The 27,719-nt window shown below is 53.6% G+C and overlaps 1 protein-coding gene across 2 annotated transcripts in view; it reads right to left on the bottom strand.

The window, feature by feature from the left end:
- Positions 1–27,719, bottom strand: part of CLPB (ClpB family mitochondrial disaggregase) — a 104,704-nt gene that overhangs the window by 43,658 nt on the left and 33,327 nt on the right. For both annotated transcript variants that reach the window (XM_054196753.1, XM_054196764.1), the window contains 2 exons: positions 25,075–25,178; positions 18,662–18,790 (listed from right to left, as the gene is read on the bottom strand). In XM_054196753.1, coding sequence (XP_054052728.1) covers positions 18,662–18,790; positions 25,075–25,178 — 233 coding nt within the window. The remainder of the gene's footprint in view (positions 1–18,661; positions 18,791–25,074; positions 25,179–27,719) is intronic.

The raw sequence follows: 27,719 nt of genomic DNA, 5'->3' as shown, positions 1-27,719 counted from the left end.
CCACCCCAAAGGTCCTGTCTGCAAAAGAGCCGGACAGAAGTGGTGACCTGTGTGGTGGACAAGACGCCAAAATGTTCAACATCTCATTATCTTCCTTCGCTTGAGTCCTGAAGATTTGATATGGTGAAGGTGGCAACCAAGCGCTTGGGCGAGTCTCCGGTGCAGAAGACAGCACAGCTTCAGTCAAGAAGGCCATTGAAAGCCGTTCCCCCCAGTATAAAGCCATCTCCAGTCTCCCAGAAGCAGAGCTGCTAACTTCATACACCAAGTTGTCGACCAGATCTTGCAAGCATCCCTTCAGAGCAGCTGTCTGACCATCACAACGTCATTTCAGCGAGGGCTCCTCCAGGGCCCTCCACTCATTCAGGTCCTCATCAGACCCTTCCCAGTGAGGAGAGCGCCCAGGTCAACCCTTACCCATGGCACTGACACGTCAGCATGGACCGAACCCTCCATGGGACCAATGCAGCTCCCTGGCCACCAGACAAATCCAGGCTGAGCCCCGGCTCTGAGCCTCTCCCAGCTGGAAGGGAGAGGTCCTGGATATACCACGGGGAAGGGACAATACCATGGACCTCCAGGACACTCATCCCTGCTCTTCACGGCACCATGCAGGCGTCATCGCCCTGCCCTGCCCCGAGGAGCACCCTGAGCTCTTTCAGCAGGCTGAGTGAGCACCTCTCCTGCCAAAGCCACCGCCTTGGACCCGTCGCTGCTCTGCTTGCCAAGCCCATGCTCCAGCACGCAGGGGGGAACTGGGAGAGCACCCCTGTCCCTGCAGCAGACTCTGCAGGACCCAATCCACAGTTTCCCCTGGGTAGAGGGGAAAAAAACGAACTAATTTTTCTGGTGAGGGAAACTAAATCCCAGAAAGAAGAGCCTGGAAATCCCTAAATCCCAGAAAGAAGACCCTGGAAATGCCCAAAGCCACAGTGGGTGTGGTGGTGAGGATGCTGGGGATGGGCACTGAGCATCTGTCCCCCCGAACCAGACAAGAGCTGGGACGAGTGACACAACTCCGGCGGGCTAAATGCGCTTCATCCCCGCAGTTACACCTCTCCGCATCCCTGTTCAAGCATAGCCTGGGATTCTCCAGGAGGAATAAGGCCACAGGACCTGCCGGGGATAACACAATGTCATCAGCCGTCAGCTTTGACGAGGAATGGCATTATTATTGCTCCGCGTGGCTAGTTAAAGTAATATAAAAAGACTTGTGTCCTCCTGAGTCTTCCATGATTGAATTAGCATGATCACCCCTTTTTTCCAGTAAGGTAAACCTGCTTTTAAATCAATAAGACGCACATTCCACAAGCGGTTTTTAACACACAACATTAACAGGAAAGTGGCCACCCTGGCCTGTGGTCCCACCACCCTTTTCCTGCCCGACATCTCAATAAATACAGGAGACACGTTACGGGGCGCTGCTCCACGCGCGGGACAATGACCTTTTCTTGAAGGACCTGCTACTACATGGAATGAATCTTCCCAAGCGCCGCTTGAATTTCAACGTGCACGTATGCTCCCCTGGGAATATCCTCAAATCTCATCAAGGGAAGACCTGGAGCAAGGCTTTCAAAGGTACCGGGTAGAAGCAGAAGTTGCGGGGATGCTTGAGGATAATGCTCCGGGTGATCCAGCATCCAGCCCCACCTTCTTGGTGGCATTTGCTAATTGTCCTGGACAGGAGAGGATCAAACCATCTCAATGTATGGACAGGCTGAGGCCAATTCTCCCTTTGGTCCTTCCAGTGAAAACATGAGTCTCCAAAGGAGTAAACGCTCAGGGTACTTAATGACCATGCCCATGGCAGGGGGTTGGAACTAGATGATCTTTAAGGTCCGTTCCAACCCAAACCACTCCATGATTCTACGACCACGGTGAGTAGTTGCAAGCTCCCAAGCTTCTCCAAACATCTACCCACAGCTCCAGGCATGGACACACACACGTACATCCAGAGTACTCCCACCCAGTTGAAGAAATCATGTAAAAAAGTAATGGGGAGGGAAAAAGGAGATAGAAAAGAGTGAATGAAACCTCTCAAAGAAGAGCAGCTCCCCCAGACCCCAGCAGATTGCCCCAGGGAAGGAGCGTGGCTGTGATTAAGGACCCATTTTCTTCTGAGGACAGCGGTTGTCCTTTCTGTGGCAATATCACAACCACGGGGAGCGGGGCAGAAATCAACGGCGCTCAGAAATCATCGAATCACAGAATCACAGAATGGTTTGAGTGGGAAGGGACCTTAAAGCCCACCCAGTTCCATCCCCCCTGCCCTGGGCCGGGACACCTCCCACCAGCCCAGCTTGCTCCAAGCCCCGGCCAACCTGGCCTTGAACCCCTCCAGGGATGGGGCAGCCACAGCTTCTCTGGGCAACCTCTTGATGAGGAGGTGCAGAGCAAAAGTGATGCTAAAGGTATCAACAACCCCCCCGGATGGCTGCCAAGCCGGAATGTAAGGAACAAAACCCTTCTAGAGATGCACAGAGGGTGGTAAACGACAGACGTCACCACCAGGAGCAAAATCCACGCTGGCGGAGGCTGCATGAAAAGCAGGACTTGCCAAACAAGCTTTAATTCCCTCTTTGAGGGACTACACAGAAACACAGAATGACAGGGGTTGGAAGGGACCTCTGGAGACCCTCCAGCCCAACCTCCTGCTAGAGCAGGGTCACCCAGAGCAGGTTGCACAGGAACGCGTCCAGGTGGGGTTTGAATGTCTCCAGAGACGGAGACTCTACCACCTACAAATGTAGCTGAGAAGGTAAGTGCAGATACAGTGCACCGATCAATGAGAACCACTCATTAGCCATTCATAATGCCCTCATTAAAGATGTTAGTGCTGTAGAACGCAACGATACCGCAAACACTGACCACAAGTTGCAAAAAAGATTTAGAAAATGATTCCCAAGCACGCTGCTGTGCCTGGAGGTGGTGATACCACACAGTCCGGCGGGGTTTTCAACATTTACTGCTAAACGGTCCCTTCTGGGGAACAGGATCTGTGCTCCCCTCCTCCACCCAAAGCCTTTCCAGCATGAGTTTGTCCAGCGTCATGTAGTTATAGGACAAGGGGGAAGGGTTTTCCACTGCAAGAGGGGAGATGGAGCTGAGATCTGAGGCTGAAATTCTTGTCTGTGAGGGCGGTGAGCCCCTGGCCCAGGTTGCCCAGAGAAGCTGTGGCTGCCCCATCCCTGGAGGGGTTCAAGGCCAGGTTGGCCGGGGCTTGGAGCAAGCTGGGCTGGTGGGAGGTGTCCCTGCCAGGGCAGGGGGTGGCACTGGGTGGTATTTAAGGTCCCTTCTCACCTAAACCATTCCGTGATTCGATGATTCAATGAACTAGAAGCCTCTGGAGTAGAGAGAGTCTATGAAAAGGAGAGATCTTCTAAACCAGCACCATCGAGAGGTCCCGAGACAAAGGTCCGATGCTGAGGAGGGCAGGTAGGACACAGCAGAGAGAGGGGCAGCTTGAGCAAAGCTCACAAACCCCACGAACCAGGCTGGGGACAAATCTGTGTGTGCTTCTGGTGAGGGCCAAAAGCGGGATGTGCCAACTGGAACAGTGGCAGAGGAGACTGGTGACAGCAGGAGGGAGGACAACAGCAGGATGCCTTAATGCATAAACTGCTGCAGTGAAGGAATAAGTCCCACCGGACATGTTGGGTATAAAAGACTGGAGAAAAAAAAGAAGTAAGTTGATTGTAGGAGCCAGTAACACCGAATTTGTACAGAATGACGAAGAATCCATGGCCGAGGAGCTCTGTTCCTCAGGAGGAGGAGAGGGATCTTGCCAGAAATAAAGCAGCAGCAGAAAACTTTCAGAATCAGGGATGTTGAAGGCTAAGGAAACCCGTGCTATATATTAAAAAGGTTTTATAATGAGGAAAGTTAGGATCTTAAGAATAAACCACCTCCACGTCCTTCGAAGCCTGGAAACTGCGTCCAGATGAGGAAAACACAACGGAGCGCTTGCTCTGGTTAAACGGAAAAAATACAGGTCAAAATGGATTTAAAAGAAGCCCTCGCTTCGGGAATGAAAACCAGAAGCTCTTTTTGGCCATCCCAGGAGCCGGGAGGAGGAGGAGGAGGAGGTGAGTTTCGGTGGGTGACCGAGGAGAAGCAGGAGGCTCGAGGGGACGCATCCAGTCCCCAGGGAAAGGCTCCTGCAGGGACGTGCCGCAGGGACACACTGCGGGGAATGGCCTCAAGCTACAGAGTGAGCAGAAATGGTTTAAAAGCACTCCCGAGCGTTAACAAATTGCCAGGATGGGAGAGTTTTCACCGAGGAGCTCAGAAGGAGCTCAAACACCAAATTATCCACCAGCGCTAAAGAAAAAAGCTCCTCGTGCATAAATGATGAGTTACAGACTGAAAATGAAGGATTTAAAGGAGAGCGAATGGTCAGCGTCCTCCGGGGAAGAAACCTGTCCCAGGGCATCCAGGGGTTTCTGCTGACGCCCCTGCGCTCAGCCCACCTGCGAGCGCTGGGAGACTGATACGACAAAGGTGACCACCAATGCTAATTATTCGGAGCCATCTGAGCGACAGCCATGAGTGGCAAGTGAAACTCCACCCAGATAAGAGATGTAACCCAATGCAGGGGTGGAAGAATCAATCTGAGTTACGTACGAGCAGTGCCCGGCACCGAGCCATCCTTGGCCGGGAAATGGAGCACGAGGGGCTGGAGCGGCCACCAACAGTTCTGTGATTCTATGAAACCACTGCTGAACAGAAGCAGGAATTAGCTCAGAAAGAAGAATCATAGAATTGTCCAGGTTGGAAGGGACCTTTCAGATCATCCAGTCTAACACTGACAAACCCACCACTACCCCATGTCCCTCAACACCACGTCTGCCCGGCTTGTAAATCCCTCCAGGGATGGCGACTCCACCACTGCCCTGGGCAGCCTCTTCCAATGCTTGACAATCCTTTCCGTGAAGGCATTTTTCCTGATATCCATCTTAAACCTGCCCTGGTGCAACTTGAGGCCGTTTCCTCTGAACCTGGGCCAGGGGCTCACCACCCTCACAGCCAAGAATTTCTGCCTGAGATCTCATCTAAATCTCCCCTCTTCCAGTTTGAAGCCATCAACCTTCATCCTATCACTACATGCCCTTGTAAAAAGTCCCTCCCCAGCTTTCCTGAAGCCCCTTTAGGGACTGGAAGGTCCCCTGTACCCGACCCACAGCACTGTAGGTGCAACTCAGACGCAGACCTGATGATGAGGATGAAGAAGGGAAGACGACATTGTACATTCTTGTGCTCCGTGCCCAAGACTTGACACATCAGAGGAAATGAAGGCTTCCCTTAAGACGTCACCAATATTCACCAAGTCTTATCTCAAACTGCTTCCAACTTGCCCAAACACTTGAATTCACGCTGCCTTCAACCCAACCTTCTCCATGGGGAGGACCAGAGCGTGTAAAGCCTCACAGAATCATAGAATTGTTAGGGTTGGAAGGGACCTTAAAGATCATCTAGTTCCAACCTCCCTGCATTGGCTGGGACATCTCCCACTAGATCAGGTTGCTCAGAGCCCCATCCAGCCTGGCCTTAAAAACTTCCAGGGATGGGGCTTCCACCACCTCTCTGGGCAACCTGTGCCAGTGTCTCACCACCCTCATGGTGAAGAACCTCTTCCTAACGTCCAGTCTGAATCGACCCATCTCTAGTTTTAATCCATTCCCTCTAGTCCTACCATTCCCCGACATCCTAAAAAGTCCCTCCCCAGCTTTCTTGTAGGCCCCCTTAAGATACTGGTAGGCCACTAGAAGGTCTCCTCAGAGCCTTCTTTTCTCCAGACTGAACAACCCCAACTCTCTCAGTCTGTCCTCATGGGAGAGGTGCTCCAGCCCTCTGATCATCCTCGTGGCCCTTCTCTGGACACGTTCCAGCATGTCCATATCTCTCTTGTAGTAGGGGCTCCAGAATTGGATGTGGTACTACAGGTGGGGTCTCAAGAGAGTGGAATTGCCTCGGGCAATTTGGACTCTAGTTTGGGCTCTGAAAACCTTTTATTCTTTGCGATGCCTTTTAAAATGAGTTGACCCACCTGCTCCTTTCAGTCCTGCTTTATTATAACGTTTTATTATAAGTTGCTTTTTCCCTACTCGATACCTGGGCGTGAAAACAAACCTTAGTCTCGTTTGTAAGGTTAAGGGCACGGGAAGGGAAACGAAAGAATCGTCACCTCTCTCTCCCTACACGTGCGCAGAGCCATTAAACTCATGACAAACATTATGTCACTGTAGGGTTTTGTACCCAGAAACACTCCGAGAGGGATCTGTTTGCTCCCCGGCCCCGTGGGGCAACTATTCTTAAGCGCTCCGGTACGGACATAAACGCGCTTGCACTTATAGGCTTATTGCTCTCGCCACGGAGGGATGCGAGACGCTGGGATGCTGCGATGTGATTGGTTTCTAAATCCCAGTCTCACAGGATTTTAATTACTGGTCTGGCGCGGCTGGGAGTGGAACTTGCTGCCATCGGATGGAGGGGGTCGATACACCGGCCCAGAACATATTGAGCCGCGGCGCTCGCAGACTCTATTGCGCTATTTAATCATCTTTTGCAAAATTTACAGTGCAACAGAAGGAATCGATACTGAATTTATCGCATTCCCTTGTAAATATGAGCACGGAGAGGGAGGGAGGGTTTCACTCTAGCTGGCCGGGGATGGACGCATGGCAGCAGACCCGGGGCAAACCTCCAGGTAGAGAACGTGGGGGCAGCACCCATGTGTCTGACCCCAAAAACACCCGCCCTGAAGGGCTCGGTGCCCCCCGAGGCTCCCTCGCTTTCTCACTCAGTTTCCCCAGTTTTGGTCTTGTTTATGCTGGCGACTCCACCGATCCCTGTGAAACAACGATGTCACCTTCTCGGGATGTGATCCCCGCCGCTCCGTCCCCACGCGCTGGCTGCTGGGGACCTGGGAGGCCACAGCTCCCCCGTGATGTCCTTCCCCCCCTCCTCTCTCCATAAGAAGGGAGCCCTTTCCAGCTGGGATGCAACTGAAAAGGCTCTATGGTACTTAGACTAAGAATTACGCAGAATTCAAACACAAGATACGGTTAGCGATAGGGTTTAGTGGTGGTTTTTGGCAGTGTTGGGTCGATGGTTGGACTCAATGATCTGAAAGGTCCCTTCCAACCCGGACAATTCTATGATTCTGTGATTCTAAGAAAGCCATAATTACAGCCATAATTACAACCTGATTTTTTCCCGAGAATACCACAAGCACTTTCACTTTCTGATGTCAGAAGCCCATCCCCCCGTAACGCTGGCTCTGTAATTCACTTACCCATCGCTCACCCTGTTCACGGTACCTGCAATTAGAGCGAACCAAGAGGGGAGCGTGCAGCGTTACCAACGAACGCGCTGTGCTCAATTTCCCGGCAGATCGAGTTCAGAACTCCGGGATAATGCAGCTTCAGCTAAAACGTTTCATAAATGCATGTTCTTTCCTTCCTCTCTAATTAGAGATGTGCTCGGAGCTGACTCAATGGCTCGTGTTTTGCAGGAGAGGCTCGAGCAGGAGCCCCAGGCATGTGTGCCGGGGGCTCCCAAGGCGGTGGGGCCGGTGAGGATGCTCGGAGTCGAGCCCCCAGCTCTGTGCCTCGGCTACTCAGCCTCTCTGCACCTCCGAGACCATCAACCCCAGTCCAAGAGCTGGTACGGGGAGAGGAACCAGTGCTGGAGTCACACACCGAGGGTCTCACACAGGAAGAAGGAGGCAAAGGGCGTTTTGGAGGAGGCATTCCGTGATTCCCTGTGCAGGAGCAGCCAGGCCAGCCTGCACGCTGGAGGAGCTGGAACCAAAGGGGCTTTCTGAAGGTGGGAAGTAGAAAGAACAGTGGTCAACCATAGAATCATCATAGAATGATAGAACTGTCCAGGTCGGAAGGGACCTTTCAGATCATCGAGTCCAACCATCAACCCAACACTGACAAACCCACCACTACCCCATGTCCCTCAGCACCACGTCTGCCCGGCTTTTAAATCCCTCCAGGGATGGTGACTCCACCACTGCCCTGGGCAGCCTCTTCCGATGCTTGACAACCCTTTCGGGGAAGACATTTTTCCTGATATCCATCCTAAACCTCCCCTGGTGCAACTTGAGGCCGTTTCCTCTTGTCCCATGGCCTGTTCCTTGGGAGAAGAGACCGACCCCCCCTGGCTACCCCCTCCTTTCAGGGAGTTGCAGGGAGCGAGAAGGTCTCCCCTCAGCCTCCTTTTCTCCAGGCTGAACACCCCCAGCTCCTTCAGCCGCTCCTCACAAGACTTGTGCTCCAGACCCCTCACCAGCTCCGGTGCCCTTCTCTGGACACGCTCCAGCACCTCAATGGCTTTTTTTGTGGTGAGGGGCCCAAAACTGGACACAGCACTCGAGGTGGGGCCTCACCAGTGCCCAGTTCAGGGGGACCGTCACTGCCCCAGTCCTGCTGGCCGCACTGTTCCTGCCACAGGCCAGGATGCTGTTGGCCTTCTCGGCCACCTGGGCACACTGCTGGCTCATATTCAGCTGGCTCTTGACCAACACCCCCAGGTCCTTTTCCCCCGGGCAGCTCTCCAGCCACTCTGCCCCCAGCCTGTAGTGTTCATGGGGTTGGGGTGACCCAAGTGCAGGACGCGGCACTTGGCCTCGTTGCACCGATGATCAGGAGAGCGCTGGGGACACACAGTGAGGCTGCTCAGGTGTGACAGGAGGAGATGTGTCTGTCCCCATGACAGGGACGGAGAGGGGATGTCCCGACACCGGGCAAGGGATCCGCCTCTGAAGGAGGGAACTGCTCTACTTCTGAGCAAAGATCTGGATTGTAAGACACCACCTTCTCCTTCCATCAGCAAAGCGGTGCATTTTCACACAACAGCAGCTGCCAGGTCACTACACCGACACACACACACAAAGCACACCTCGGAAAAGCAATTCAATACCCAAGACCAACAGCAGCCGAGCTCTGCAGTGCCAGGGAACCCTTCCTTCTACACTTCCTTCTGGGCCCAAGCTTCTCAGGTGTGTACGGGGGGAAGTGCTCACAATATTCCGATTTTGCCTTTCATAAGTTCTAGCCCAAGAACAAGATGAGTCTCTGTGGCATTTTCCTCTCTGCTTTGTTTACTGTCATTTTAATTTATTACAAGAGCACCACAGCCATGAGGACTCATCCCAGCACAAGGCTGTGTCCATGCTGGGAGGTCCACTGCAGGGGAAACCCCTCAGCAGTGGTGTTGCCCCTTGGTTTGAAGCCCACGGGGTTCCCCCAGGCTGTCCCCCCCTTTCCACTCAGCCTTGCTGGAGCCTCATCCAGAGCCAGGAGAGGACCTAGGGTCTCCCCTGCCCATGGGACTGCCCCACTGCAGGGGCGTGGGCTCCAGCGGGAACGTCTGGAGCAAGAAAGATGGACCCTTGGTGGAGGAGGATCAGGTGAGGGAACATTTAAACAAGTGCCGAGGGACCTGAGCAACATCATTGTGAGGCCACTCTTGATGACAGTTAGAAGGTCATGGTGATGGGGGGAGGCCCCTGGGGACAGGAGGAAAGCAAATGTCAGGGCTGTCTTCAAGAAGGACAAGAAGGAAGATCCTGAGAAGCACAGACCAGTCAGCCTCACCTCCATTCCTGGAAGAGTGATGGAGCAACTCAGCCTGGAAACACTTCCTGCTGGACATGATGGACAAGAAGGTGATGGGGAGTAGTCAGCGTGGATGTATGAAGGGGAAAGCAGTAGATGTTCATCTCGACTTTAAGTCAGGCTCTCGACACCATCTCCTCTAACATCCTCCTAGCAGATAAAGTGCAGGCTGGAGAAATGAAGTGGGGTTGAAAACTTCAAGCTCAAAGGTCATGACGAGCAGCAGACAGCCCAGAGGAGGCCTGCGGGGTACCGCAGGGGACTGATACTGAAACTGAAGGTGTCAACAGGTTCATTAATGACCCTGATGATGAGCAAAGTGCATCCTCAGCCAGTCTGGAGGAGTTAGGAAACTGGGAGGAGTGGCTGATAGGCCAGAGGGTCATGCTGCCATCCAGAGGGGCCTTGGTAGGCTGGAGAAATGGGTTGGTAGGAACCTCCGGAAGTTCAACAAGTGCCAAGTCCTGCCCCTGGGGAGGAACAAGCCCCGGCACCAGCACTGGCTGGGGCGACCCGGCTGGAAAGCAGATGGGCAGAGAAGGTGCTGGTGGACACCAAGCTGAGCGTCAGCCAACAATGTGCCCTTGCCACAACAAAGGCCAAGGGTGTCCTGGGCTGCATGAGGAGGAGCGTTGGCAGCAGGTCGAGGGAGGGGATCCCAGTACTCAGCACTGGGGAGACACATCTGGCGTCCAGTTCTGCACTCCCCAGGTCATGAGAGATGTGGGCTTACTGGATTGAGCCCAGCAAAGGACCAAGAAGGTGATGAATGGACTGGTGCATCTCTCACACGAGAGCTGGGACTGTCAAGCCTGGGGAAGAGAAAGCTCGGGGGGATCTTATCAATGTGTTGATATACTTATGGGAGAGGAAGAAGATGGAGCCAGGCTCTTTCCAGTGGTGGCCAGTGACACGACAAGAGTGGGCACAAACTGAAACAGTCAAAACTTAAGAAAAACCTTCACTGTAACAGATAGTGAGCACTGGAGGAGGCTGCCTGGAGAGGCTGTGGAGTCTCCATCCTTGGAGATATTCAAACTCCAACCACAGTCCTGGCAACCTGCTCCAGGTGATCCTGGTTTGAGCAAGGAGTTGGACTAGACGGTCCTCAGCCAACCTGAGGGATTTCGTGGATCTATGATTCTACAATACCACAGCACCTTGATGGGGAAACACAACTCTCCCCTCATTCCTTGTGACTGTTACAGAGTATTTCTGGACCTAGACGCTTTAGTCAGGGGCAAAGATACCATTCTTCTAGGAGTGTGACGTACGAGACAGCAGCTGGATGCGGCCAGAGGAACGCACGCCAGCAATGAAATGCTGCTGAGCATCAGACGAGGCATCGGCAAAATACTCCCAATGTCTCCTGCTGCCAGCCGAGCACTGGGGAGAGCCCTGGGGAGGAGAAAACAACAGCTCTGCAGCATCCAGGAGGGCTCCTTCCAAGCGAACATGGTTGAATCTACCCACAAGGCCAGCGGTGGCCGACGTCCTGGCTGCCACCAGCATGGCAGGGTGACACCCAGGGCTGGGACAGGCTGTGAAGGGCCTTCGCAGCGAAGGCAAGCGGGTTGTGCCTGGGTAAATAAAGGGGGGACACGCTCAGAGATGCGCAGAGACCATTTCTGGTGAACCCTTCCAGCCTCTTCCGGTTTCCAAGCTTCTTCAAGCTTCCTCCTGTTCCATTCCCCTGCTCAGGGTCCGTCCTTCACAGCCCGGCTTCTGAGCCCCACACCAGGTCTGAGATTGTTAGAGTAGTTCACACCTGAACTCTTCCCCCTGCATTGGCCCAATAAAGTAATATCGGGTACTCGCCGCTCAAACCTAAAGCTTGCAGGGATTCTTTGGACCTAAAACCCTGCTGTGTATTTGTCAAAACGGAGTAAAAAACAAAAAAAAAAGCCAACACCAAAACCCCTGAGAACACAAGCGTGTCCTGAGAAATTAAACAAAACGGATCGCATAGCTCGTTCCACTGCCAAACACCCCAAACCCCTCGTCCACAGTAGCACTGACAGTGTGAGAACAGACAGGCCTGTAGGCACGGAAACACAAGTGCTGCAGGTTGTGTTTTGCTGCCTTTATCATGGTCCTGCACCACCCGCGGCGGGGCTTGAGGCTGCGGCACCTGCAGGGCTCCAAGGGCTGGGCTTGGAATTCGAGCTTGGAATTCAAACCAGCTCCTGAGTCTCCTGCTGAGAATTCATAGAATCAGGGCATGGTTTGGGTGGGAAGGGACCTTAAAGACCACCCAGTGCCACCCCCTGCCCTGGGCAGGGACACCTCCCACCAGCCCAGCTTGCTCCAAGCCCCGGCCAACCTGGCCTTGAACCCCTCCAGGGATGGGGCAGCCACAGCTTCTCTGGGCAACCTGGGCCAGGGGCTCACCACCCTCACAGTCAACAATTTCTGCCCGAGATCTCAGCTCAATCTCCCCTCTTGCAGTGGAAACCCCTTCCCCCTTGTCCCATGGCTCCCCTCCCTTATCCAGAGTCCCTCCCCAGCTTTCCTGGAGCCCCTTGAGGGACTGGAAGGGGCTCCAAGGTCTCCGCGGAGCCTTCTCTTCTCCAGGCTGAACCCCCCCAACTCTCTCAGCCCGTCCTCACAGCAGAGGGGCTCCAGGGAGGTTCAGTTTGACTATCTGCAGACGTCCAGAGCTTGGAGGAGGATGGAGGGCAGGAATACACCCGCTGCGCTCCACACCCTGACCTGGGGGGCGCAGGAGTGCCGGTTCCCCAGGGATCGGTGCCTGCCTGGGCTCTGGTTACCTGCATTTCAGCAGCAGTTCTGGAGCAGGATCAGCCTCAGAAGGCGTCTGAGCTCTATGGCAAAGCTCCCCTGTCGCCTGCAGAAAGCGGAACCTTTCAATGCCGCCTATTTCACACAGCAAATTTAAATACTGACATAATAAAAGGTCCCTGTAAAAGGAAGAGACTCCCATCACCACCGAGCTGGCGACCCTGCCTTCCTTCCTCCAAGCCCAACACAAAGCCCCCGGAATCGATCGTGCCGCCAGTAGCAACTGGTGCAGGCTGTGGATGCAAGCTCCCACCCGCTCCTTCCCAAAAAAAAACCCCGGTATTTATGGTGTCAGCTCAGGTCAGGAGGCTGTGAAATGTCACCGGCAACTGCCCGAAAGGACAACAGAGCAGCGACTTCGTCTCGCGGTCTGCTGGGCACACACACGCTGACCACAAGGCGAGAAGGTCCTGGAGGGGTCAAGCGAGTCACTGAATGGGCCACAAAAGGCCAGGGACGTGGGGTGAGGGGCAAGCAGACGGGGGGCTTCCCTTAAAAAACCCCTTGCTGCACAAGGGGGTGGGTGGCTGAGCAGAGAGGGGCCTTGGCGGTTAATGGCTTTGGCCCCGAGGGCAGGGCGCCGGGCGAAGGAAGTGTTGGGGAGAGTAAATGGGGAGTTAGTAAAAAGGCAGGTGATGTAAAAAGGGAGCGAGGGGAGGCTGTTCCATGTCAGCAAACAGGAGACATCCTACGCGGACGTCAATGGCAGAGCCCACGGGGAAATTACCCTCACAAAGGGCCCCGGGGGCAGGCAACGCTCCGAGAGGTGTTCGATCTCCACTTCTGAGACCTTCGGCCGCGTATTCATCGCGGATTAGACTGACAAGGACGCGGGGACCCCCGCTTTGTTATCGGGCAGGACCAGGAGGAGGGGGACACCCCCGGTCATTGCCGTGAAACCCTTGTGTCAGGCGCCGAAGGGATCTCCAGCCCGATGGATGGACGCAGAGGCCAGGGAAGGGTCTGCCATGACACTGCCCACGCGGGACGATCCACCTGACAAGGAGCGGGGACGCATTCGATTTAGCAAGTAAATCCTTGAAGGCCAACAGTGTCCTGGCCTGTGTCAGGAACAGTGTGGCCAGCAGGACCGGGGCAGTGATGGTCCCCCTGTACTGGGCACTGATGAGGCCCCACCTCGAGTGCTGTGTCCAGTTTTGGGCCCCTCACCACAAAAAAGACCTTCAGGTCTTTTTGAAGGGCACCGGAGCTGGTGAGGGGTCTGGAGCACAAGTCTGGTGAGGAGCGGCTGAGGGAGCTGGGGGTGTTCAGCCTGGAGAAAAGGAGGCTGACGGGAGACCTTCTCGCTCTCTGCAACTCCCTGAAAGGAGGGGGTAGCCAGGGGGGGTCGGTCTCTTCTCCCAAGGAACAGGCCATGGGACAAGAGGAAACGGCCTCAAGTTGCACCAGGGGAGGTTTAGGATGGATATCAGGAAAAATGTCTTCCCCGAAAGGGTTGTCAAGCATTGGAAGAGGCTGCCCAGGGCAGTGGTGGAGTCGCCATCCCTGAAGGGATTTAAAAGCCGGGCAGACGTGGTGCTGAGGGACATGGGGTAGTGGTGGGTTTGTCAGTGTTGGGTTGATGGTTGGACTCGATGATCTGAATGGTCCCTTCCAACCAAACCAATTCTATGATTCTATGATAAATTCTCATCAGAACGATGACCACAAAAGGTCGGCGGATGCTGCGGATGGGCTGGGGAATATGGATGAATCGGAAGAACACTGCAAACCCCGGGGTCCTACAGGGGCTTTCGCACCATGCCCCACGTGGAGGTTCGTGCTGGAGGAGGGCTGGTCCCGGGGTCCAAGCGCCGGGACACGCTCCTGTCTCTGCGCGATGATGATTTTCACTTGGAAATGCATTAGAATTGCCTAGGTTGGAAGGGACCTTTCAGTCCCTTCTTAGCGTGGACTCTCTCGAGTCTGTATCCAGAACGATTTCCATGGGGCCAGGTGAAGAAGAGAACGGCGCTGAGCGACGGTCACATTTCAGTGCTATGGCCAGCTGAATTCAGAATTTTCACTTGGATTTGGTACACAATCCCTTCGGTTGTACTCACACACAGTGCTACAGGCTGTTATACGTTTGGTTTTTTTTCTGAGATCCGAGTGAGTTCTTCTGAGCTGGGACACTCTGCCAGGAACAGCGAGCCCTCTGTGAGCTCCAGGCAGAGAAATGGTCGTCCACGAGGACGGCAGCGGCTCCAGCGCAGACACAGAAACGCCTTTTGAACGAGAAACAGAGTCTTCTCTATGAAGAGAGGCCTGGATGGTAACAGCACTCAGACAGCTGAGCAGGGGCCAGATGCAGAAACGAGCCGGACTTGCCACTTGCAGTTATTTATTCAGCACGGCGAGATTATTTAGTGCCAACTTCCCTTATTTGCACCCATATTTTACCTGTGCTGAGGATCCCAGGCAGATCCCTCGGTGCTTTCTACCAGCTAATAACACACGTGTCTTGCAGGGGGACTTCCAAAGGCAGAAAGAAGCAGCGGTTTTCTTTGGAAAAAATGTTATTCCAGTTTTTCCCCAGGCAAAATACAACAGACTGAAGAAGACCTCTCAGCCTCCCGCTGGCTCTGCCATCGCCTTCTCTCCCTGCCGGCCACAACGCCCCTCCGTCCCGGCTGCCGCTGTGCCTGTGCCCCCGCAGCGCCTTCCCAGCGGGCTGTCCCTCTGCCCTCACGGCTGGGCCGTTTTAGGCATTTTTAGAGAGAAAACACTGCTGTTGAGATTCATCCCGTCTTGCAGCCCCAAGAGCCACAGCCTCACCCTGCTGTGATGGGGATTTTTCCGTGCCAGCACTTGGACCACACTGCCTCTCCCTGTCCCACCATGGAGCCTCTCCTGCCCGTTGCACCCACCATCGGAGCCTGTCCTGCTACGTGCATCCATAAATCATGGCTCAGGGGGGAAAAGCTCACTTCCTCTCCTCCCACAGGCATCCCTGCCTGTGACTGCAGGCTCTCGGAGGGGCGGCTGGAGTGGTTTCTCCTGACCACCAGCACCCTTCACAGAATGGCAGGGGTAGGAAGGGACCTCTGGAGACCCTCCAGTCCAACCACCTGCCACAGCAGGGTCACCCAGGGCATGTTGGAGATGGGTTTGGGATATCTCCAGAGCAGGAGACTCCACACCTCTCTGGGCAGCCTGTGCCAGGGCTCTGCCACCCTCAAAATGAACTTCTTATTTTCTTCATTCCGGTTTGTGCCCGTTGCCCCTTGTCCCGTCCCCAGGCACCACTGAGAAGAGTCTGGTCCCATCCTCTTGCCCCCCGCCCTTTAGCTCTTGCTGAGCATTGATGAGATCCCCTCTCGGTCTGCTCTTCTCCAGGCTGAACAGCCCCAGGGCTCTCAGCCTTTGCTCAGCACAGAGATGCTCCAGCCCCTCCGCATCTCCGCAGCCCTTGGCCAAGCAGAAGCTGAGGACCTGCAGCTGGAGCCCGCAGCCGATGTGCGGCATGTCAGGCGCACGGGAGAATGTGCCGGGTTCAATGCGATTGCAGTACCGACGCACGCTGCAGAAAAACCACGGAGCAGATCTGCCCCGTCAGACAAACGCTCCGGACCGCACATGGGGCAGTATTTTCATCTGAGGACTTCCGAGTCCCACGCTCCCACAGCCACCCAGCAGCTTCTCGCTTTTTCAGCTCCCTTCTCCGCCAGCATCCCTGGCTAAATCCATTCGCAATAGGTCTTCTCTCACTGCCTCCTTTTTGGGGGTTAATTTATGGCCAGGAGACAGGGCTCTGCTCTCTGGCAGGCTCCCGGAGAGAAGTCCTGACCCGGAGTTAACAGCGGAATTCAGTGGTATTGAATCTCAACCTCGCACTCTTGTTTCTCTCTTTGTGAAAGATAACGAGCATATGGTATAGATGACTATCAGGGTTCAGCGTTTTGAACCTACGATTATTTTTCTCCATCTCTTCTGGGGATGTTTAGCCTTCACGGATGCTACTCTCCATTATCTTTTTAGCTGCTTTCTTAAGGAATGAGCCTTATGTGACCCCATCATACAATTAGCTGCCTGCCTGCTTCCCTCGGATTAACTCCTGAGCTCCCGAGATGCCCACACCGGGAAGATGAAGACATTCCTAAAATTTTTGCAAAAATCAGCAGCTGGCTGGGGAGAGGGCAGAGAGTCCCTGCGCCGCAGGGACAGGCTGCCAGAGTTCAGCGCTTGGCAGCAGGCTGCTGGCGAGCACACAGATGAAAGCAAGCACAGCATCACTGCTTTTTGCTCGTTCTGAGATGCTGTGGGTGCTGCTGCAGGGAGGAGAGGAGCTGAAATGGTCATAGGAGGAGTTCCAGGGACAAAGGGAGGGACTCTGGATGAGGGAGGGGAGCCATGGGACGAGGGGGAAGGGGTTTCCACTGCAAGAGGGGAGACTGAGCTGAGATCTCGGGCAGAAATTCTTGGCTGTGAGGGCGGTGAGCCCCTGGCCCAGGTTGCCCAGAGAAGCTGTGGCTGCCCCATCCCTGGAGGGGTTCAAGGCCACGTTGGACGGGGCTTGGAGCAAGCTGGGCTGGTGGGAGGTGTCCCTGCCCAGGGCAGGGGGTGGCACTGGGTGGCCTTTAAGGTCCCTTCCCAAGCCATTCTGCCATTCTATGATTCTATAAAGACACCAACCCCTACCTCTCTAGAACCTGAAAGGAGGGGGTAGCCAGGGGGGGTCGGTCTCTTCTCCCAAGGACCAGGCCATAGGACAAGAGGAAACGGCCTCAAGCTGTGCCAGGGGAGGTTTAGGATGGATATTAGGAAAAATGTCTTCACCAAAAGCGTTGTCAAGCATTGGACCAGGCTGCCCAGGGCAGTGGTGGAGTCGCCATCCCTGGAGGGATTTAAAAGCTGGGCAGACGTGGTGCTGAGGGACATGGGGTAGTGGTGGGTTTCATAGAATCATAAAATCACAGGATGTGTTGGGTTGGAAGGGACCTTTAAAGCTCATCTAGTCCAATCCCCCTGCAGTAAGCAGGTTTGTCAGTGTTGCGTTGATGGTTGGACCAAAGGTCCCTTCCAACCCAGGCAATTCTATGATTCTACGATCCTGTGATTCTATGAAATCTGGAGGGAAGCAGGACTACCTCTGCATTCTGTGGAACAACTTGCACCGCGGGCAGACGCGGCTAATTTTGCAGCACAAAGCACACCTAGGCAGATGTTCCACAGTCTCCTGTTCTGGGTAACAGCGTAACAGAGACCCAAATGTCATCCTGGTAAGGGGCAGCAGGAGGGTAAACCTAAAAAACTGTTGTCATGGTAGCACATCTCCATTCTGTCGGCTAAATGCATCTTCTTCTTTACCTCCACTAGTGCTGATGAGGTTTTTCCCCACGAAGACAGTCAAGCATCGCAACAGGTTGCCCAGAGAGACTGGGCAGTGTCCATCCTTGGTGTTTTTTGCTGGCCAAAGCCCAGCTTGAGTTGGTAACTGAAGCCCTGGGTTACCTGGTTTGGCCTCACAACTGACCCTGCTCTGAACAGGAGGCTGGACTAGAGACCGCCCAATGTTTCTTCCAACCCAAACGGTGCTATAAGCCTACGACTGTTCATCTCTTCAGTATCATACAATCACTTAGGTTGGAAAAGATCCTTAAGATCATGGAGTCCAACCGTAAGGTTCTTTATGGATCCGTAATCTAGAGCCAGGAGTACACAGGAGATGCCAGTACAGCAGGACCATGAGAAGAAGGGCTCTGTGATCTAACCGGGAGGAGCAATAACCGCACAAGCTCATTTCCACCAATTCCCACAAGAGCTGCAATGCCAAGGAACCAACAGCCCCTGAGCCCCAACCATTTAACGTGGGTACCGGCACCTACCCAGTGCCTTGTCTACTGAGCAGATCCATCCCCAATTAAGCGGAGTCTCTTCGATTCCACGTACACAAGGGATATGAGAGATACACAGAGCGCAAACTGTGAAAGGGAAGTGTTCAAAATATTGATCAGAGAGACCAGGGGATAAATCCCTGCTGAACCGCAGGAAGAAAGGGAAGACTCAGTGGTGAAGATGAGAACAGCCACCAGCAGTATGCGAGAAAAACCACTGGAGAAGAACGGGAACACAGAAACTAAACAATAAAGAAATTAAAGCAAACAGGAAATCACATCTAACCCTGAGAATGAAAGAGCGTGGTCCTTGTCTGAGCCTGACCGTTCCGTGGGTCAGGCCTGCTCAGAAGACGTGCTCCTGGCCCAAGAGACGGTTGGAACTATAAAACTCACCTCCATCCAGCAGCAGTTTGACCGTCAGGTAGTCATCAGCCAGTACCGCGTAGTGTAGAGCCGTGCAGCCCTTGAAATTGGCTCGGATGTTCAAGCGGTTGTTGAAGTCGTCCTCCCGGGTCACAAGGACTGCAGGGGGAGAAGAATGAAAGCTCAGCGCATTGGGACAAAGCAAAGAACTGTCTGAACGTGCACCAGCAGCACGAACCATCACTACTGGTCTGGAAGCTTCTTAAGGGTCTGGTGGCCTTTTCCAGGAGACCACCAGGACCTCCGTGGGGGTTTCTGGTGGCTGTTGTCCCCATTCCACTGAGCAGCAGGGGAGATGAAGACAACACGGTTTCCACAAACCCCGGACACTGCCTTCAATGGATCCAGGTGAGGGAGGAGGTGGTTGGAGAAATCCGAGAGAAGACCTCTCAGCCTTGTTCCAACCACAGCGCCTGGGCACCTTCAAAGTGAAATCAGGATCCAACACAAGCGAGCAATACAGAGACTTTGTTGCCCAGAGAAGCTGTGGCTGCCCCATCCCTGGAGGGGTTCAAGGCCAGGTTGGATGGGGCTTGGAGCAACCTGGGCTGGTGGGAGGTGTCCCTGCCCATGGATTGGAACTAGATGATCACAGAATTATAGAACTCTTGAGGTTGGAAGGGACCTTTCAGATCATCTAGTCCAACCATCAACCCAACAGTGACAAAAACCATCACTAATCTAAACTATACCTCTAAGCACCACATCTACCTGTCTTTTAAATCCCTCCAGGGATGGCGACTCCACCACTGCCCTGGGCAGCCTCTTCCAATGCTTGACAACCCTTTCAGTGTAAAAATTTTTCCTACTATCCATCCTAAACATCTCCTGGCACAACTTGAGGCCATTTCCTCTTGTCTGATCGCCTGTTCCTTGGCAGAAGAGACCGACAATGATCTTTAAGGTCCCTTCCAACCCAAACCATTCTTCTGCCCTTTTTTCCCCTTTTCCTGTCCAGAAGGGCCAGAGAACAACAATTCAATGCCGCCTCCACACCACCTTCCTCCCCCAGCCAAAACATGACCCCAGCAGCCTGCACCAAAACCTACAAGCTACAACCAAGAGAGAAGAGCTGGAGAGGCTGAGGGACGCCAGCGCGGTGGGTCCTGGGGACATCGGCCAGCTGGGAATGCCTGTAGATCTCCTGGGAGTCACACTAAACTTCCCTTATCTCACTGCTCCCGTTGTGCCCATCTCCTCCAGGAGCTGCCTCCTCCACTTCCCAGAAAACTCAAGAAGTAGCCATTTAAAGCAGGAACTCTTCTAAAAATACTTCCTTCGTTCACTGGAAAGTTACATGGGTTAACGGGCTGCAGAGCACGCTACTTGTCTCCGTTCTGCTCCTGTCCATATCTACCTCCTTGCCATCCTTGGTTTCACGTCGAACCCAGGTGTTCTTTGGGATTTTGAGTTTTTATTCTGTGTTTGCTTGGCCACCGGTACAGCGTGCTCCAGGAGGGGTATTCCTCAACGCTACCCGGATGGGAATAATTCATAATAACACATTTTACCACTCACTAGAAAGCCTGGAATCCCTTGAGCAAATGCAATTACACCGAGCCCTGGCAGGTTTTGTGAAATCAGACCTAGAAATTGCGATGTTTCTTTCAACAGAAACCGACGTTTCCTAAAGCTGATTAATCATAATTTTTTTCCTCCCTTGAGCTCTGGTACTGAATGCCGACACGCAGGGATACCCCGTGAAAGGGCAAACCCAACGACTTGTACCTGCGGGGCAGAGGAATGCTGGGCCAAGGCACTCCCAGGAGGACAGGAGAAGGACAGTGTGGGGAGAGACACACTGAAACACTCAGTCTTCCCAATCAGGTGCAAAATCAGAGTTTGGAAAGCAAAAAAATGGAATATCGGGGAATGCATTAAATCAAACTGATGTACAGAGGCAAAGGAGGGAACGCAGCTCTGCAGAGAGGGACCTGGGAGTCCTGGTGGACAACAGGATGACCACGAGCCAGCCATGTGCCCTGGTGGCCAAGAAGGCCAATGGTCTCCTGGGGGGCATCAAGAAGAGTGTGGCCGGCAGGTGGAAGGAGGTCATCCTCCCCCTCTGCTCTGCCCTGGGGAGGCCACAGCTGGAGCACTGGGTCCAGTTCTGGGCTCCCCAGTTCCAGAAGGACAGGGAACTGCTGGAGAGAGTCCAGCGGAGGCTGCGGAGATGCGGAGGGGCTGGAGCATCTCTGTGCTGAGGACAGGCTGAGAGCCCTGGGGCTGTTCAGCTGGAGAAGAGCAGACTGAGAGGGGATCTCATCAATGCTCAGCAAGAGGTAAAGGGCGGGGGGCAAGAGGATGGGGCCAGACTCTCCTCAGTGGTGCCCAGGGACAGGACAAGGGGCAACGGGCACAAACTGGAGTGAAGAAAATAAAGAAAAGTTCATTTTGAGGGTGGCAGAGCCCTGGCACAGGCTGCCCGGAGAGGTGGTGGAGTCTCCGTCTCTGGAGACATTCCAAACCCACCTGGATGCATTCCTGTGCAACCTGCTCTGGGTGACCCTGCTCTGGCAGGGGGTTGGACTGGAGGGTCTCCAGAGGTCCCTTCCCATCACTGCCAGTCTGGGGTTCTGTAATGTTCTCCCAAGCCAGGAGAAACCCTCTCCCAGTACTCAAGAGTGATTACTCGAGGCAGAGGTGACTCCGACAGACAGAAGGGACACTGTGACAGGCGAGGACACTGCTCCACCATTGCTTGGTTTTCCAGCAAATTCCCAATTCTGGAGTCTCCAGCGGACCAGACCGTGTGTCTGGGCAGGACTCCAGCACCAGGGGCCCAGCGCCCTGTGGGAAGGGTCTGCAGCACCCCCTGGCCCAGGTTGCCCAGAGAGGCTGTGGCTGCCCCATCCCTGGAGGGGTTCAAGGACAGGTTGGCCGGGGCTTGGAGCAAGCTGGGCTGGTGGGAGGTGTCCCTGCCCAGGGCAGGGGGTGGCACTGGGTGACCTTTAAGGTCCCTTCCAGTCCAAACCATTCTAGGATTCTACGATTCTATCGCTCAGGGCTGCGGGTTTTGACAGGCACTGCACCTTGTATCTGACTTTTGAGGGAAGGGAGGCCGTCGCAGCCATTCCAGAGCTAATGGAGAGTAACCCAGCTTTCACTTAGCTGGGCACTGGGGCCAGGTCTGGCCATGGCCCTTCTCCCCAGCCCAGGGGGACGAGGAATCCCCCCAAGCACACAGCCCCACCACGCAGCCTGAGCAATGGGGGATTGGAACGTCCCATCTCCCGTTGCATGAACGCCGCCCAACCGTTGGGGCAAATCCTGCTCCTGGAATCATAGAATCATAGAATCGTCGAGGTTGGAAGGGACCTTTCAGACCATCGAGTCCAACCATCAACCCAACACTGACAAACCCACCACTAACCCATGTCCCTCAGCACCACGTCTGCCCGGCTTTTAAATCCCCCCAGGGATGGCGACTCCACCACTGCCCTGGGCAGCCTGGTCCAATGCTTGACAACACTTTCGGTGTAAAAATTTTTCCTCATATCCATTCTAAACCTCCCCTGGCGCAACTTGAGGCCATTTCATCTTGTCCTGAGGTGAGTATAGCCCTGTGGTGAATGAGGGTATAACCAAATCTCAGCGTGCCCACCTTCAGGGACTTGGCCATCGAGGACTCAAAAGGACTCAGAGCACCCAGTGCCTCGTCCCAGCAAAGCCGCAGAGAGGTTGGATCCCCCAAGCGTGGTCTCCTCGTTCCCTCCTAAGAGCTACCGACATATTTCCCGACGATTTGAAAAGTTCCGAAGAGCCAAACCCTATAATGAATACCTGCTGCCGCCCCAGCCCAGCATCTCCGCTAATGAACCGCAGTACCTCCAGGAAGATCAATTAATGCCCTGGCTCCTTTCCTTTCCTGGGTCTTTTCTCCAAGCGTACGGGGTGAGTATGTATATTTATTTATTTGTCGTCATTTCCTACCCAGGGAGGAGCAGGATAATGAACTGCGTGCGTCAGGGAAGATGAATCTGAGATACTAGGGAGCAGTGCAGTAAAGAGATTAAAGTGTTATTATTGTTGGGTTTTTTCCCCCATGGTCCGTTGTGACAGCTCGGCCGTCATCTGTAAAAAATGTCTGAGAGAGAGATAATCATCGGAAACTCAATAAAGCGTCAGGGGAAGCCTCGTCTACCATCAATCACTGGGTGCCTGGAAATTTTCAGCCCTCTGTCTCCCTTCCTGCCATCCATATAAATGTCTGTAATATATTTTGCGCGGTGTTTGTGGAGCGTACCCTCTCGATTTGGCTGTTTTTATGAAAAAATATTTATACACGAAATATGTAAATGGGTAAAAAAAAGAGTAAAAAACAAAGGCAGTTTCTCTCTCTCTCCCTCTTTTTAAAAACGCAACTGAATTTATTCTTTTTAATAAAACATGTCAACCAAAGAATTAATGCAACTTCGTACTGAGGGGCCTTATCTTTTCTTCACCCCAAAAATATATAACGTTATGGAGGGATGAATGCAGACAAAAACAATTAACTTTATTGGTTGATATACTTTGTCTTAAATAAAGTCTACCTACATGCATTATGTATTGGCATTCCATTGTTCATTTTTTTAATGTTGTTTCATCCATTTTGCGTTCGGCGCTACGGCGCTCTGATAGATGGGTGTTCTCCCTCCCATGGAGGAGCAGGTCCATGGCACCGGGTGGGTTACGGAGAGGGACGAGAGAGCTTTTAAAAAGAAAATAACGCCCTGTCAAAACCGGCCCCACGCTGACTCATCTTCCTAACTCAACCTGTGTTTTATGAGAGGTTCAAATATTACACCTTCTTTAGGCTTCGTACAGCTTTCGGCTCGTGGCGGTGAGGCAGAAAGCACCGCCAGACCGAGGGATAATGTCACCGTGGGGTTAAGGCTCTGCAGGGGACAACCGGGGTGGCTTCCCCTGGTTTTCTCCTTACAGCAGCCAGGAGAAGGTCTAATTTCAGCTGGCCTGTGTCAGGAACAGTGTTGCCAGCAGGACTGGGGCAGTGATGGTCCACCTGTCCTCAGCACTGGTGAGGCCCCACCTCGAGTGTTGTGTCCAGTTTTGGGCCCCTCACCACAAAAAAGACCTTGGAGGTGCTGGAGCGTGTCCAGAGAAGGGCACTGGAGCTGGTGAGGGGTCTGGAGCACAAGTCTTGTGAGGAGCAGCTGAGGGAGCTGGGGGTGTTCAGCCTGGAGAAAAGGAGGCTGAGGGGAGACCTTCTCGCTCTCTGCAACTCCCTGAAAGGAGGGGGTAGCCAGGGGGCGTTGGTCTCTTCTCCCAAGGAACAGGCCATGGGACAAGAGGAAACAGCCTCAAGTTGCACCAGGGGAGGTTTAGGATGGATATCAGGAAAAACGTCTTCCCAGAAAAGGTTGTTAAGCATTGGAAGAGGCTGCCCAGGGCAGTGGTGGAGTCACCATCCCTGGAGGGATTTAAAAGCCGGGCAGACGTGGTGCTGAGGGACATGGGTTAGTGGTGGGTTTGTCAGTGTTGGGTTGATGGTTGGACTTGATGATCTGAAAGGTCCCTTCCAACCAAAACAATTCTACAATTCTATGATTCAACGTAGAAGGTCAGGGCACACCAATGCAGTCACCGGACACTGCAGTTCCCAGGAACGCAGGTCCCAGCAGCTGGCTGAGCTCCAGCAGGGTGATGGGGACAGCTGGGACAAGGTCGATGGTCTGTCATGGGGCTCAGAGCCGGAGCCGGTGGGTCAGTGTGGCACTTGGATGGGGAAGAGGCCTCTGGAATGTGGAAATCAACAGCCGGGGACATTTTAGCGGGGTCAGGTCTGCCTCAACACCCCAGTGATGGGGGTAACGCTAGGGTGAGACTGGAACTTGAGAAGTCAGCCAAGAATAATCGAAAGACGATGAAATAAACTGCACAAAATTTCCTCATTTGCACGTAAAGGCTTCAAGGGTTGAAAGCCAGCATTAACGCCTGCCCCAAAACCAGCAGCAGTAATCACAACCAGTTATGTCATTCCGTTTTATTTCAATTGGCCAAGTCTTTCCTCGTTTCATATCTACTTATGAGTTCTAAAGTAAGGCTACTGGTGGAATACGCTGCCTTGAACCCTTCTCCTCCCTCCCATTGTGGGTCAACGGGATGACGCGCCCGTCTACAACTTTGTGTTACGTTCTGCCTATATAAAACCAGGTCGTCTCTAGGACGTTGAAGGATCGCTGCTCATCAACACCTATACGATGTTTTCTCTCATCTTCAGACACACGCTCACCCACAGACCACCGGTTCCTCGGCATTTCAATGAAAGCTGAAGCTACCTCTAAAACACCAATCGAGGTGAAATTTCCGTTTCAAAGCCAGGAAACAAAATTTTGGGATCTGAAAAGCAAATGCAGGTGCCTGCACACAAAGAACCTTACCTTCCAAAGAATGGAGGCCTTTCTCCTTGGCGGTCTCGTACACGCTGCTGAAATCATCTCCAAGGTTTGGATCCGCATTAGCTGCGAGCAGGATCTTCACCACACTGTTAGAAATGAGAACAAAAATAAGGCAGAGGTAGAACATGAGTAATCCAAGTGCTGCAGGGACTGAGAAGGGACTCAGAAAACCCTCCTCAAACGTTCCCAGCTAGCGAAGGGAAGTTAAACCAACAACCATAACTGAACATTTCGACAAATACAACCACACGGGCACATTCTGAAACCAACTGTGGGAGGCGCAGTAAAATCAAACGTGAAAAATTGTTTTCAAATCGTGAAAGCAAATGTGGGAGGCACTTGAGGCAGGGGTGACACTGCAGGGACACGTAGACCCCCCAAGAAGAACTGCAGAGAACACCCTCGGAGCATGTGGAGTGATAGGACAAGGGGGAATGGCTTCACACTACAAGAGGGGAGACTGAGCTGAGATCTCGGGCAGAAATTCTTGGCTGTGAGGGCGGTGAGCCCCTGGCCCAGGTTGCCCAGAGAAGCTGTGGCTGCCCCATCCTTGGAGGGGTTCAAGGACAGGTTGGACGGGGCTTGGAGCAAGCTGGGCTGGTGGGAGGTGTCCCTGCCCAGGGCAGGGTGTGGTACTGGGTGGCCTTTAAGGTCCCTTCCCACCCAAACCATTCTGTGATTCTATGATTACGTCCCCATAACATTATAAGTCTGATAAGTGGTGGAAACTGTCCCCAGCCGCAATAAATGCACAGTTGGAGCCAGATCTTGGCTCCAAGGCCACCCCTGCTGCTGCAAAAAGGAAGATTCTTGTAACAAGATTCAGGTTAAGGGAACCAAAATTAAGTTGCGCGGTTGCTTCTGCTTTGGGATGCCATCACTACAGCACCTAAGCCTCCTTCCGTAAAGGTGCCATCCTACCATGACAAGCCGTGCGCAGCATTCCGGAATCCAGCAGGGACAGGGGCTGGAAGAGCCCTGTTCACTCTGAGGTTTCTGCCCCAAAAGTTATAGCATTGACTCCAGCGGCCCCTCTGCATTGATGCAGCTGATGGAAACCACCCTGAAAAAGGCATCTCTTGCATCCACATCGGCTATGAGAGACAGGTTGTCTCTCTTTGCCTCTTCTGCCCTCACCAGACGAAGCACCGACCCCAGCATTTCATGGAGTCATAGAATCATAGAATTGTCCAGGTTGGAAGGGACCTTTCAGATCATCGAGTCCAACCGTCAACCCAACACTGACAAACCCACCACTACCCCATGTCCCTCAGCACCACATCTGCCCGGCTTTTAAATCCCTCCAGGGATGGTGACTCCACCACTGCCCTGGGCAGCCTGGACCAGTGCTTGACAACCCTTTCGGGGAAGAAATTTTTCCTGATATCCATCTTAAACCTCCCCTGGCACAACTTGAGGCTGTTTCCTCTTGTCCCGTGGCCTGTTCCTCGGAGAAGAGCCAGACCCCCCCTGGCTACCCCCTCCTTTCAGGGAGTTGTAGAGAGCGAGAAGGTCTCCCCTCAGCCTCCTTTTCTCCAGGCTGAACACCCCCAGCTCCCTCAGCCGCTCCTCACAAGACTTGTGCTCCAGACCCCTCACCAGCTCCGGTGCCCTTCATTTCAAAAACAAATTCCAACGTCATTAGTTATATGGGATTCTGGAATGAAAGCATTTGACTAATGCATGAATTTCAGTCAAATCCCTGTTTCTGAGAACCAGACGATTCATATGATATCACCACCGAAGGCAGCCTGATCATCTACGAGGTCTGAAGGCTCCAGAGATGCGGATGGGCTGGAGCATCTCTGTGCTGAGGAAAGGCTGAGAGCCCTGGGGCTGTTCAGCTGGAGAAGAGCAGACCGAGAGGGGATCTCATCAATGCTCAGCAAGAGCTAAAGGGGGGGGGCAAGAGGATGGGGCCAGACTCTTCTCAGTGGTGCCCAGGGACGGGACAAGGGGCAATGGGCACAAACCGGAATGAAGAAAATAAGGAGAAGTTCATTTTGAGGGTGGCAGAGCCCTGGCACAGGCTGCCCAGAGAGGTGTGGAGTCTCCTGCTCTGGAGACATTTCAAACCCATCTCCAACCTGTTCTGGGTGACCCTGTTCTGGCAGGTGGTTGGACTGGATGGTCTCCAGAGGTCCCTTCCAACCCCTGCCGGTCTGGGATTCTGGGATTCTGTGATCAGCAACCAGCCCAGCAGTGCCCAGGCTTTGGGAAGATTTAACCTCTGAATTTGTAGAGAGCTTCCCCATTATTTTATACTGCAGGTGCCGGGCCCACCGGAGAGGCAGGTCCTCCTGACCACAGGCAGGACATCCCGTAGCACAGCTCTCCTCCGCGCTGGCACCCAGGCTCCACAGACCGGTGAAGTTCTCAACTCCTGCGACAGGCCAGCTCAGCGCCAGGCACGCAGGCCAGGCAGGTTCTGGCTGCGTGGAAATCCTCCATCTCTGCTTCCAAACCCGAAACGATCATCAGGCAAGAATTAGATTTCTCACCACTCCTGAAAGCAGCTTGAAGCCACTTAATTCTTAATTATTTTTTTTTTTTCCCAGGGTTCAAGCTTTCTGTGACAAGTCGACAGTAACTCGTTCGTTAGCGTTCATCACTGGTGACAGGGCTCA

This window comes from Rissa tridactyla, chromosome 1 (assembly GCF_028500815.1).
Source record: "Rissa tridactyla isolate bRisTri1 chromosome 1, bRisTri1.patW.cur.20221130, whole genome shotgun sequence".
NCBI lineage: Eukaryota > Metazoa > Chordata > Aves > Charadriiformes > Laridae > Rissa > Rissa tridactyla.
This window is presented reverse-complemented; position numbering and strand designations above follow the sequence as displayed.